The sequence below is a fragment of the Stegastes partitus genome, unplaced genomic scaffold, assembly GCF_000690725.1.
Source record: "Stegastes partitus isolate 25-593 unplaced genomic scaffold, Stegastes_partitus-1.0.2 Scaffold584, whole genome shotgun sequence".
NCBI classification, from domain to species: domain Eukaryota; kingdom Metazoa; phylum Chordata; class Actinopteri; family Pomacentridae; genus Stegastes; species Stegastes partitus.
Genome location: NW_007578315.1, coordinates 371918 through 384535, shown reverse-complemented (window position 1 = coordinate 384535; position 12618 = coordinate 371918). Strand labels below are relative to the sequence as shown.

At 41.4% G+C, this 12618-nt stretch overlaps 1 protein-coding gene across 1 annotated transcript in view; it reads right to left on the bottom strand.

The window, feature by feature from the left end:
- Positions 1 to 1559: 1559 nt before the first annotated feature.
- The window catches only part of LOC103362569 (estrogen-related receptor gamma-like), a gene marked incomplete at its 3' end in the record, with an annotated part of 34462 nt that continues 23403 nt past the window's right edge, over positions 1560 to 12618 (bottom strand). Inside the window, exons 4-5 of the mRNA XM_008288955.1 lie at positions 4356 to 4466; positions 1560 to 1742 (exon numbers count right to left, since the gene is read on the bottom strand). Coding sequence (XP_008287177.1) covers positions 1560 to 1742; positions 4356 to 4466 — 294 coding nt within the window. The remainder of the gene's footprint in view (positions 1743 to 4355; positions 4467 to 12618) is intronic.

Here is a 12618-nt window from a genome sequence, read left to right as displayed (position 1 = left end):
TAGGACTGTTGTTTTTAAAAAGAAAAACGAATTTTCAAAGAGCTATACTTAGTATATGGATCAATATATATGTCTGCTTATTGTCCATATAGCAGCACATAGATCAATACACTAACAAGAAGCAATGCATATTCCCATCTCTCTCTCTCTTGCCCTCTCTCTCCTCTTGTTTTCGTTATTTTCACATTTATTGATATCATATACATATCATTTGGACATTGAGTTATCCAACGCCACTTACTTTATTGTTATAGATTTACGCAGCATGACTGAGTGGTATTTATGTTTCTAATCTGGCGTTTCCCTCTTGTACTCTGACAACCCCTATACTGCTGCTGCAGCGGTAACAGTGGGTAATTCTATTCTATTCTATTCTATTCTATTCTATTCTATTCTATTCTATTCTATTCTATTCTATTACCGCATTTCTAGTTGACAATGGGACTAATCTTTCTGCTAATCTGTGTTAATCTGAGACACTGCTCTTCCTTCCTCTCTGCTGTCACAGCAGGCTCCCTCACTAAGACTAAAACCAGATTAGAGTTTTCATCTCTTTCTCTCTTGCATCACAGTCATTGTCCTCCTCATCATGTTACCTTCTGTGGTTATATGCATTTGTCATATCTGGTTTTCTCATTCGGTAATGTTGGCATTTTTGGCTCTACCATTATGTTAATTTTGTGATCTTGTAGTCCAGATCCAGTTCTGATCAGATTAAGAGAGAAAAGGGGTTAGTTTAAGAAGATTAGATTAAATTCTTCTCTTTTAGTGATGAAGCTGTGGAAGGATACAGATGTGCTTAGGTGTAAAGTTTATATATATATATATAGTGCTTCTCTGTCTCTGACTTTAGATTTCAGATGATGCTCATCACTTAATTTAACAAATAACATGCTATTGTGTTCAAATCAACTATGTCAGGATCACACAACATAGCAAAACATCTTCTCTATAATGTGCTCGAGCAGGGATGGGTGAAGGTACAGCTTTGATCATATCAGTAACTGGTTACTGTTCAGTTTCAGACAGACAGTGAACACCAAGTGATACAGTTTATTATCTGTATGTGATCTTTGACAGTCATTTTAAATACCAGCACAAACACAGTTGAACTACAAACATTATATAACTCGTACACAGACCAAAACACTCACCCACACACTGAATGGAAGAAGCTTGAATTGTTTGGTTCAGAATTTCTATGTATGTCCGTGTGTTTGCGTAGGATGATGTGATGCCAGTGAGGGCTGCTCATATGTAGAAGTCAATAGTTCAAACTGTCTGAGTGCAAGGATTAGAGGTAAAGGTAACATCGAAACACCAGGTGTACTTGTGAGTATATTATGTAAGTGTGCCTGAAATGCATCTGGAGCAGCTGATTCCAACCTTAAAGTCTCTGCCAATTCACACAGCAGGCATGTCTGCATTTGTACTGTATATGTGTGGAATTAAAAAAAAAAAAAAAAAAACATCCTGTATGTGTGTGTGAAAGTGTCTCAGCATGGAGTCAGGTTAAGTTCAGTGTGGGAGTCAGGGTTCAGCAGTTTTTTTTTTCCTACCTGGGATGTGTTTGGCCCAACCGATGTTGACCACTAGCTCTCTGTCCGCCAGGTCACACAGCGTAGTCAGGGCCTTGATGTCGCTGTCGGGTACTGTTGGGTCAGGCATGGCGTAAATCTTCTCTGGCTCGGCCACCAGCAGGTGAGAGACGATTTTGTTATCTGCAAGGCAGCCAAAGGCAACTGACATGACCACCAGACAAGGAGAAAGACACAGAGACAGAGAGATGGTGAATTTTTGCCTTATTAGGCTGCAAGCTGTTCCACACCAATCAGGTGCAAAAATGTGAAAGGTCATATGCAAAGTCCCTGATAACATCGCCTGCTGGTAACACATATGTCTAAAGGTATTTCCTCATGTAGCAGAAAAGCACCTGACATAAACATTGGGCTAGGAGAAAGAAACAGAAAAAATGCTGTGTGAAACCAACACGCAATTCATAAATATGTGAACTGAGAATGTTAAATGTATTTGGCACTCTTGAAAATTCTTGAAATGTAACCAAACCTTTGAAATTGTCAAAAAGCACATTTACTTCAAGAAAAACATCAAAAGTGAGAAATGCATTTATTATTTGGCACTTGACAAAAGATCAAACACTAATTGATGTATTTACAGCTAGAAGATGCTCTAAGGTGTGAATAAAGACGATTAATGCCAGTGATCCAGGTTGCCCAAAATGTTGTCTTTTGTATCACAGCCTTAAGAAGCTTCACTGATACATACAGGGGGGGAAAGATAATACTGAAAGCCAAACAGCTCAGCTGGTAATGGTGACATGTGGTGATGAGACCTCTATGGCCCATTAGTAACAGACTGATACCCTGCTTCCAAATTAATCCACTGACTAATCAAGCATGGGAATAATAGCAGAGGATAGAAGTGCGGAGTGAAGGATAGAGAAAGCGAGAGAGGGGGGAGAGAGATTAGCAATGAAAAAACGGGAGAAGATAGACAGGTAGAAATAGAGCCATGGACAGATTGTAAAAGACAGACAGGAAGAGTCCAGAGAGCAACAGCTAGATAGAGATAAACAGCAAGAGAGAGTGAAACAGAGTTGTGGGGATGAGTTGTGTATTGATCTAACACTGTCCACCACCCCCAATTCTCTTACACACACACAAAACCCATGTGTGTGTGTGTGTGTGTGTGTGTGTGTGTGTGTGTGTGTGTCTATATACATATACTGTATATATATGCATCCCCACACACACACACACACATCGTCCTGCTCCATGGTTATTTGAGCCCAACCAATCCGAGTCACACAGCAGTATCTGTGGGTAAATCTTATTTAATGTTTCCCTAATTAGAATCAATGGAAGCCCATTTCCAAACCCAGGGCTATTGTTCTGTTCTCACACAATCAATGGGGACGCTGAGGCTAGGGATTGGGCTACAGATAGATAGGCTGTGTGAGTGTATCTGTGAGAGAGACACAGGGACAGGAAGATTTTGTGTGTCTATTGACTTTGCGTGAGAGAGACAGAACAAGAGAGATGTAGAAGTCTATATCAACCCTATATTTTTTGTTTTTCAAGTGTGGGTTTGTTTTTTGGTTCAGGAACACATAAAGGAAATTGTAGGCAATGCAGACTGAATAACTATTTGGTCTTGTAATCCAATATTGGTGCTTGATAGGAATAATAATGGGACTTAAGAGGTAAATATAATTTAAACTGTTTAGGGAAAATTGGTCTATTGCAAGACATTCAGATAGCTGGAGCACATGCACGCTTGGGCATGCTAACAAATACATTATAACCGCACACACATAGTGTACACATTCACATTATCCCATCATTTCAATGATTAGTAGTGCAAAAGTCCCAGTAAGCTGTCGTGCAGCCATTCAGCATATTGGCCTCGAGCAGAATATGCTCCAGCTTTAAGCAAAATGGGCTTTGGGGACCAAGCTGCTAAACACTGCTCAATCTGCACTGCGTGTGTGTGTGTGTGTGCAAGCAGACGGTTAGCTAGAGAGCTAACTCTAGTTTGATGTGGTTGCCAGATTGGATTTAATCCGGATTAGGGTTCTGGCTGGTCTCCCTCCCTTCCTCTCTCACTCCCTCCCCTCCTCTCTCGATTTGAGAAACCCTCTCATTTAGGTATAGTCTCTCTTCCTCTCTGCCTCTACCTGTCCCTCTGTCCCTCTCACTCACTCTCTCCCTTGTTAATTTTTTAATCATCAGTCCTTGGCTATGGTTTTATTCTTTAAAAAAACCCACTACCAATCCAGTCGAAGCTAAATGAATACCTTTATGGTGAAATATTACACATATAAAATGTTATGATCCCAAACTGGTAGCAGTAGAAACAGGGAAATAAACATGGTCTCAAACAGATGGGCTTCTCACTACCCTGTGTCTGTTTATGTGCGTGTGTGTTTGTGTGTCTGTTGAAATGTTTTTACTGTCCAACTGTCTGCATTATGGAAAAGCAGTTCCTTGTACTTCTGGTCTCTAAACAATAACTCCTGGTTATTCCAGGAATGCTGTTTGCACATACTGATACGATGTGGCTGAATTTTAAGATTTTGTTGAGGATTTCCCTTGTTTGCTGTCTATTGCATGTTCTTTGCTGTTTCCTCTGCACACAATGTCAGATGCTTTTGTGCAACAATTTGTAGACTATGAGTTATAATAAACTAATTAAAATGTCCCCATTCCTGCCCTTGAGAATCATAGATTAACCTTGTGGAACAAAAAAAAACACTACTTTACATACTGTCGGTGGTCAGAGCTTGTTTGTTTGTGTGTGTGTGTGTGTGTGTGTGTGTGTGTGTGTGTTCTTACATGGCTTCTTAGGGGGCAGAGCCAGCTGTGGGTTCAGGTACGGGCTGTTGTCTGCATCTATCCGGCGTTTATACTTCTGTCTTCCACCACGAACCCTGTCCAGGCGAACACCTGTAAGAAACGACAGGGAGAGGAAGTATATATCAATAAAGTGTGCATGACACAAGAACAAAGAGACACTTTGACTATTTAAGAAGACAAGAAAAAAAATACCAAATCTGCACGTATGCAAGAAAAGCACAGGAGAACTGAAGTGAAGGAAGGGGAGAGATGAGAGGTGTGGAATGAAGGAAAGTGACACATGAGTTCTGGATCCATGTGCATGTATGTGTGTGCGTTATGCACTTATTTATCACTTTTATGTTACTGTTTAGCTTGCTAAACTCACTTGACTCTTTTATTCTGGAGCTAGACAAATTTATAGCGATGCCTTTTAAGTAGAAGGCCTCTCTCTCTCTTACTTTGTCTCTCTGGCTTTCTGAATCTTTTACTGTCTCTTGCCCAATCTCGGCCTCTCTATTGCTGTCTCCCTCTCTGTCTGTTAATTAATTGACATAAAGGAGTCCTAATTTAATTAGGCCTATCTCTCAGGGGATTGGATGTTACCGTGGTTACCACTTAAAGATGGATAAGGAAGACAGAGGTGTCATGTACCCTGGAGGAGGAGAAGAGAAGAGAAGGAGAGGAGGGGAGAGGAGAAGGCTGGAGCCGCAAAATGTTTCAAAACTACCTCTGAGCTGTTCCTGTTTTGACCAGTGAATAAATAACTTGTGGAAGAGAAGCAAAGTTGGCCAATAAGTCACTGAAAAAGTCTCAGATAGCTGCAGATCAATCTGAATGTTGTTGGTTTAACTAACAGTATGCAAAACATTATTGTTGAAATACTGATGACACCAGTTTTACTGAAAATAAATCAAACACAATCTACAATGTTTAAAGCATCCTAATGTGACACAAAACTAAAACTAATATTAATGCAGTGTCTGTACGGTGTTTTATATTCAAACAGCAAAACTGATTTGAAAGGTTATGTGACACAAAGTGCATTTAAAACAGTAAGGATTTATTTTAGATCCACAGAGAGAAAGGAAAAGATGGAGAGGGGAGCAGGAACACTGTGAAAGCACGAGATGTTTGATCACACACAGGTTTAAATCCTTAGAAAAATGTGCTGACCACATTCAAGACAACACACCTAAAAGATTTACCAGACAAAGAAATAAAGTGTCAGGGAGCATGTGTGTGCATTATTCTGCACTTACAAGTAGTTAAAAGGAAATATCTTCACCTGTTTTATTTGTGTTTTGTAGTACATGCTTGTGAGCACGTTTATTGAAAACACCTTACAGTAGTCTACATGTGTTTTCAATGGAAATGTAGGTATTTAGAAAATTCTTACATGCTCAGGCAGTTGTCAGCCCAGTGAACTGGACATGACATGCATCTGTGTGTGTGTGCGAGCGCTTAGGAAAGAGATAGGTAGACAGAAGGACTGACAGTCCAGGTACAGTGGGGGGGCCAGTGTCAGCAAACGGTCAAGAGACTCTTAACACCAGGGGGTACAAACTCACTCACACACCTACTCCTTCACATTCACACAATGTCTATGTTTCTCTAACCCACATCCCGACGTGTGTGTTTTGGTAAGCCCCCACAAACAGCTTGCTCAGTCGCTACCTGGGTCAGTGGTTGGTCAGAAGAAAAGAGTGAGAAAGACAGAAAGCAGAAATAGACATACCGAGTTAGAGGACAGGGGGAGTAAGTGAAAAGGTAGGTGTTATGATAGGGAGGACAAATAAGCACAGCGTGAAACAAAGAAAAGGAGTTTAACAAACATGTGCAAGTCATGCGATAAAGCTTAAAGGTTTACAGATCCAGTTGTCGGCAATGTGGTTACATATATCAACAAAAACAGATCCAAGTTCAATTCCAAGACATCTCTGATTTCTGTGCCTGTACTGCAACATAACCAGTGTGCATGTGTGTCTATTTATGACAAACCTGAAGCTTCCGCCAATCACATACCTACCTTGATGTCAAGAAAAGTACTCTGACTACAAAGCTGCAAAGCATGCAAGGCACCATAAAATACAGCAGTGACAACACCAGCCTGGCAACTGAATAATCAAAACAGAAGAAAACAGTGCTGACCATAATGTCACTCAAGGGAGCAGTTAAACTGAAGCAAAGCAAGTGTTGGCTTCTTCCAGAGCACTCTTGCTCTTAGTTACTGCTTCCCTTGACAAGGGCAGTAACTAGACCAATAAGCTCTGTATGTTAATTTGTGTCTAGACAGTGCTGTTGAAAATGACAGATTTAGTTGGATTCTGGAATAATTCTAGCAAGAAGAATCATAGGGGAAGCTAATGTATTTATTTATTTTTTGTCGATGTAATCATATCACAGTGAAATTAAATTGTTATGACACTGATTTACAAAAAGTCTATATTTCCTGTTGCAAAGAAGACGAGTAATCTTTCTTCCTATCATTCTTAATCTGTGGTCTTTTACTGGTTAAGGTTGCCAGTAGTTCTGAGATCTTTGGTGTTGTTTGCGATGTCGAAAAAGAAACCGTCTCTGGTGATCCGCGCTATAAAACAGACGAGGAGATTCTCTCAAGTATCAGCCTTCTCAGCTTCAGTTTTGTTTGTCAATTAAAATGAAAGCAATAATGATTTATTGGCACTTAAGGTTCCTACATACAGTCATCATTAAGATGCTTTCTGTCAATATACACACTTTCTCTCACACACTTTCTGTTTCATCAAGGCTTTCTCTCTACCACACACAAACTCTCGCATGCAGTCTCTCAATTTTTCCTCTCTTTCCCATATACCTAAAAGACCCAGTGCTGTGCTGAGCTCACTTCATAAAGAACCCTCTCTAACTACCTCATCTATTTTCCACCAAATTAACTCTCTCTCAGCACTGATTAATGATCAAATCTAAATGAATCAAATTAAAAATTGAAAATTATATTTCCAAAGCCCACAAAAAAGAGACAGGAGGAAGCTAGGTGGAGAGTGAGAGTGCACTACCTCCTCTTAACAAATGAGCCTTCAAATCGTAAAGAATGGGCGAGAGGGGAGAGGAGGAAAGGAATGAGGGGAGGAGAGGAGAATAGAGAAAAGAGGGAACGGGGGGCAGGTGGAAGATACATGTAAGGATCATAAGAAATAAAACATAGAACGATAAAAAAAAAAGAAAAAGAACGGGAAGAACAGAATAATTGAAAGGAAAATGGGTGCAAAATGGAATAAAAAGCCACATGAAAAGAAATAAAATTTTGATAAAAAATGATAAAAAGCATTAGTAGAAGATTATGATAAAAGAAAGTGTAGAGAAAAAAAAAAGAGAGGAGAGGAGAGAGGAGAGTGGAGCGCAGGCTGTGAAATAAGAGGAGAAAGGCAGAGGTGAGTTATGGATGGCCTGGTAAACAAAAGACGAAAAAAGAATGAGAGAAATGAAATGAGAGTGAACAAGAATGATGACGTAAGGACTAATAAAGGCTAATAAGATAGGAAGAGAACAATGAGAGGAAAGGAAGAGGAAAAAATCCACAGAGGAGGTTATACGCCTTGTCCAGCTTTTATTACTGTAAGTCGACTAACAGCTCACCTTAGTGTACTACCTTAAACCCACACACAAATAAACATCTTTCAAACACAAAGCTAAACATTTGTGCTGCTTTTTTTTTTGCACCATTAATCATTCCTGTTATGTGTTTAAGCTCTTAATTAATAATGCCTGTTTTACCTTTTTAAAATGTTTTAAGTTACTGTTTCTTGTACCTACATGTCGTACCACTGTGGTCATTTGCTGTACACCCACGGTCATCCACACACACACACACACACACACACACACACACACACATACATGCAGAAACTGTGTGACAGTGATGAAGGTGAATCAGTCCTATCGTGGGAATATTGCTGTCTGTCAATAGCACGATCTGCACTGATCACATCAGCATAGATTTTTACACCACACTGGCGTCACTGTGTGTCAGCGCATGTGTGTGTGTGTGCGTGTCTGTGTGTGTGTGTGTGTTCTTGAACAGTTGAAGGATTGCGAGTGAAATGCCTTTGACACCTAAGTGCGCATCCAAGAGAAAGACAGAGGAGAGGGGAGAAGAGAGGAGAGGATGGGAGGGAAAAAACACAACGTGGATTGATTTCTGATGGTCAAAGATATGATAAGACAACGAGAGAAAGGAAAAGAGGGAAAGGTGCTAGATGGAGAGGGGAAAGGAGTATGTAGACAAATACGATAGATGGACTTTGGTTGATTGCAGCTAAGAGAAAGAGGGATGACGAAAAACGCACAAGAGGAAGGGAGCATTTAAAAAGACAGACGGATGGAAACTGCTGTAAATAAGGAGGATGTTGTTTTTTTTAAAGTTGTAACAGGGTTGACGTCTTTCTTCTACTTTAAACTGGTTTTACACACTGTGTTTCTGTGTGTGTGTATGTGTGTGTGTTTCTGTGTGTGTGTGTGTGTGTGTGTGTGTGTAGGTGTGTGTGCGTGTGTGTTAAACCGCAGTGTTGATGTAATAACATTAAAGGTTTTCCTATGTGGGTTTAAGAACTGATGGGTGCATAGATTGGGCAAGACAACAGACCCATTTAAATCCAGTGTGTGTGTGTCTGTGTGATACCTGTATTACTCATGTTGTGAGGACATACATCTGTACATACAGTCACATGGTCTGTCCTCACAATGTAAAATTTTAGTTCTAAGACTTGGTTTAAGCCTAATCTGACTCAACAGATGTAGACTGTGGGTATTAGCCTGCCGTTTCCACCGTGCATTTCACACAACTTTCTTCTCCCCTTCTGTTATCTGCATGTTACTGTTTTCACTACAGGAAACACTAACAATCTCCAAGCAGCAACGCACAAGCTGAAAACGAAGAGTTTTGAAGGTTTCAGTGAATTAGCCATTTTAATGAAAGTGCCCACCCCCCTGAAAATATTCCCAGTCACTTTTTTTTTTTTTCCTTCTTGCAGGGGCACCATCACTGCATCCTGGGCTTAGTGCTACTGAAAATGACAGGGATTGGTTTAGAGAAATACACTGACACAGTGCTGTGTGGATAGGTCTGGCTATGTGAGACTAGTTTAAGCCTAAACCCCAACGCTGTAGCTACACTGAACATGCAACGTATGCGGAACTTATGTGGAGCGAATGCTGCAACACTATGCTTCCAATATAATCAATGAAAGTGACTACGCTAGAGGAGCGCGTAGGTGGTATGCATGCCCTGCACAGATCTGTGCTGCAAAAGTTAAAAAAAAAAAGACAAGGCTTCTCTTTGTATCTTTATGTAAGGTGTGAGTTAGATTTCAATTAAACTATCAGTATAGAACAAATGACTGCTGACAGTTGCTCAGTAACTTTGCAGAGTCTCTTGTTGTCTGTCAACTTAACAACATTACACAAACTCTGCAAAAAAAGCTTCCCAGTACTGCGTTGGGTCTAGACACAAAAGACACAACAATCCCAAAATGAAAGCTCATTGTCTTGTTTTGCCACCACCTCACACTCAAATGTGCTTCAGGTGTAGCCACTAAAATGACACATTCTTCAGCTTCACAGTGGTCTGCATATGTGCATTCAGTGCAGTAGGGTAGTAGCCTCCAAAAAGCGTATGTAAATCTACGTAGAGCAACAAATACGTGAGGAAAAAACATACAATATATGTTATACAGTGAATATACAGCGCTACACAATGATAGTGTGAATTTTATTGGCTGGGTTAGGATGTAAATAAATCCCATCTATGCCAAGAGTCTTGTTATTCAGTCGTTTATGGTCTTTATGCTTAAACTGAATAACATAAAAGCGGCTTTAAGAAAGAATTATAGAGAGAGCATGAAAGGTGTATTGAGGAAGTGTGAGGAGGAAAGTGTGTGTAGTGTCATGCAGTGGCGTTTGTTTAGACCAGAACAGATCAGAACAGCACTGCCCGAGGCGGCGGACAGGTGGCTGCCACTGGTGTGTGAATTTGTGAGTGTGTGTGTGTGTGTGTGTGTGTGTGTGTGTGTGTAAGACCAAGCAAGGTCTGTTTTTTGCTTTTAAGGCTCTGTTCATGTAATATAGTCATACTTCATGCAACTGCTGTACATCCAAACTTAGATGACAAATTCTTAATCTGACAATCAGAAATATTTAATCACTAAATTCTGTCTTGTCTTCTGTTCGATAAATGGCCATTCCCAGGCAGTTAAATACTAAAACACACAACCACAACCTGTCTCACTCCTTCCTCTCCAATCCCCTGTACTTCAGTGTATCTAGATGCAGCTTCTACCCGATACATTCCCTCTTCCTCTCCTCCGATAGAAAGTGTATGTGAAAGAGAGCGGACCACTTAGGCAGATCTCTCGTCACACCGTTTCCATTATCGCTCCTTTCTAGCTGGGATGCAACCAGATGCCACTCGCACACACAAACACTCACACAGACTCACGCAGGACAGACGCTACAGGGCCAGATTTAGCTACAAGTTTCCCATGGGGGAACACCAGACGCCACCAGTTGTCTGGCGCTCCCCTCCTTTGTTTCCCCCTCTCCTCTCGTCTCCTCCCCTCTCTCTCCATCACCCACCCTCTCTCCTCCTCTAGTCATCCTCTACTTCCATTCTTTTTCCCCTCCTTCTTCTTGTATTCTCCTTTTATCTACCGAACCCCCAAACTGCTTGTTCCTTGTCATTTGTGTCTCCGACTGCACGTGTGTGGAGCAATGAGATTGGATAGCAGCAGTCAGGATCGTTGAGCTATGAGAAGAGTTATGACGCACACTACCAGCTGTATACACACACACACACCCACACACACACACAAGCAGCAACACTCACACAGACTGGGGCCTTCCACCCGATCTCACTCATTAGGTCTTAGAGGCCGTGGGGAGCGTGGCCAAAGTTGGCACGAGCTGTTAATGTGTGTGTGTGTGTGTGCATGTGTGCACGTGTGGGGCACTGAGCCAAGGATTATATTTGCAGTCCGTGGACTTGTCCCTCTAGTAGTCCACCATCTGAATCCAGCTGGCCGTTTATGACATTATAGAGATGGAAGCTTTGGTTTTGGATTCAGCACATTCTGTCTGTTTAACCACGATTCATCAGACGTGCCATCATCAAAGCTGCTGCTGTAAGGGAGCAAATCTGTCAATATGAGCATATGTACAGTATACACGCCTACTGAATATTGCTGGCTCCTGGGTTGTGTGTCTCTGCCAAAGCCTTTCATGTTCAAATGTCTGATCTGTGTTTTGTATTCTGTCCGTGACAATTCTACGCATTACTGCTGATGTTGAATGTATTATGTCTGTCTTGCCTTGCCATTTAGATTAAAAAAGCTGACAGCTGCAGTGTTATCACCATTGCTTGTTTGTGGATTTTTAATTTGTCATATAAGTGAAATGAAAACTCCATCTGAAGTTGGCATTTGTTAAAAACGTCTTTCCATTTTTGTTAATTTTACCTGCAATTATACTCTTGTTCTCTCCTTCTACCCTTCCCTCTCTCTAGGCAGATTTAAGTCCCGCCCCTGTGACCTTTTGGTCTTCAGCTGACGCATCATTATGACCTCATTAAAAATGGACAGACAGCCATTGCCAGAGGGGTAGTTCTCATAATATAATCAGGGTTTTTAATTGCCTTGCTCCAGAAATTAGCTGCTACATATTGGTGGGTGTGCGCCCCGTGTTTGTTCCTGCCTTCAGTTTATCCCCTGCTCCTCTACTCCTCTACCGCTCACAGTGGTGGGTGAGAAAATCCTGCTTTCCACACTGACACGACTGCGTGTGAGCGTATTCACACGATCAGGTGTGTGTTTAAGAGAACATGTAAAGAAAGAGCTCCACTCTGAGTTGGTTTACTGACCCCCTGGCCTCTTGTTCTCCCCTCTTTCTCCATCTCTCACACACACACATGCTTCCTTGCTGCCTCACTTGCTCTTCATCTCACCCTCTCTGTCTCCCAGGGCGACAAAGCTAATTTGAGGCAGATCTTGCCCTAAGGGGTAAACTACAGCATCCACACACACACACACACACACACACACACACACACAAACACACTACTCCATGTCCTCCTCCCCACTCCACCCTTACCACTTTATCTTCACCTTTCTCCCGTGAGCTAGCCCCTGACAACCACAGTTAGCCCTGATGCTAACTGATCTAGCCACTTACCATTATCATCTATGCAATTCTGCAACAACAACGCCTTCACCCAGAAGGGCAGAACGAAACG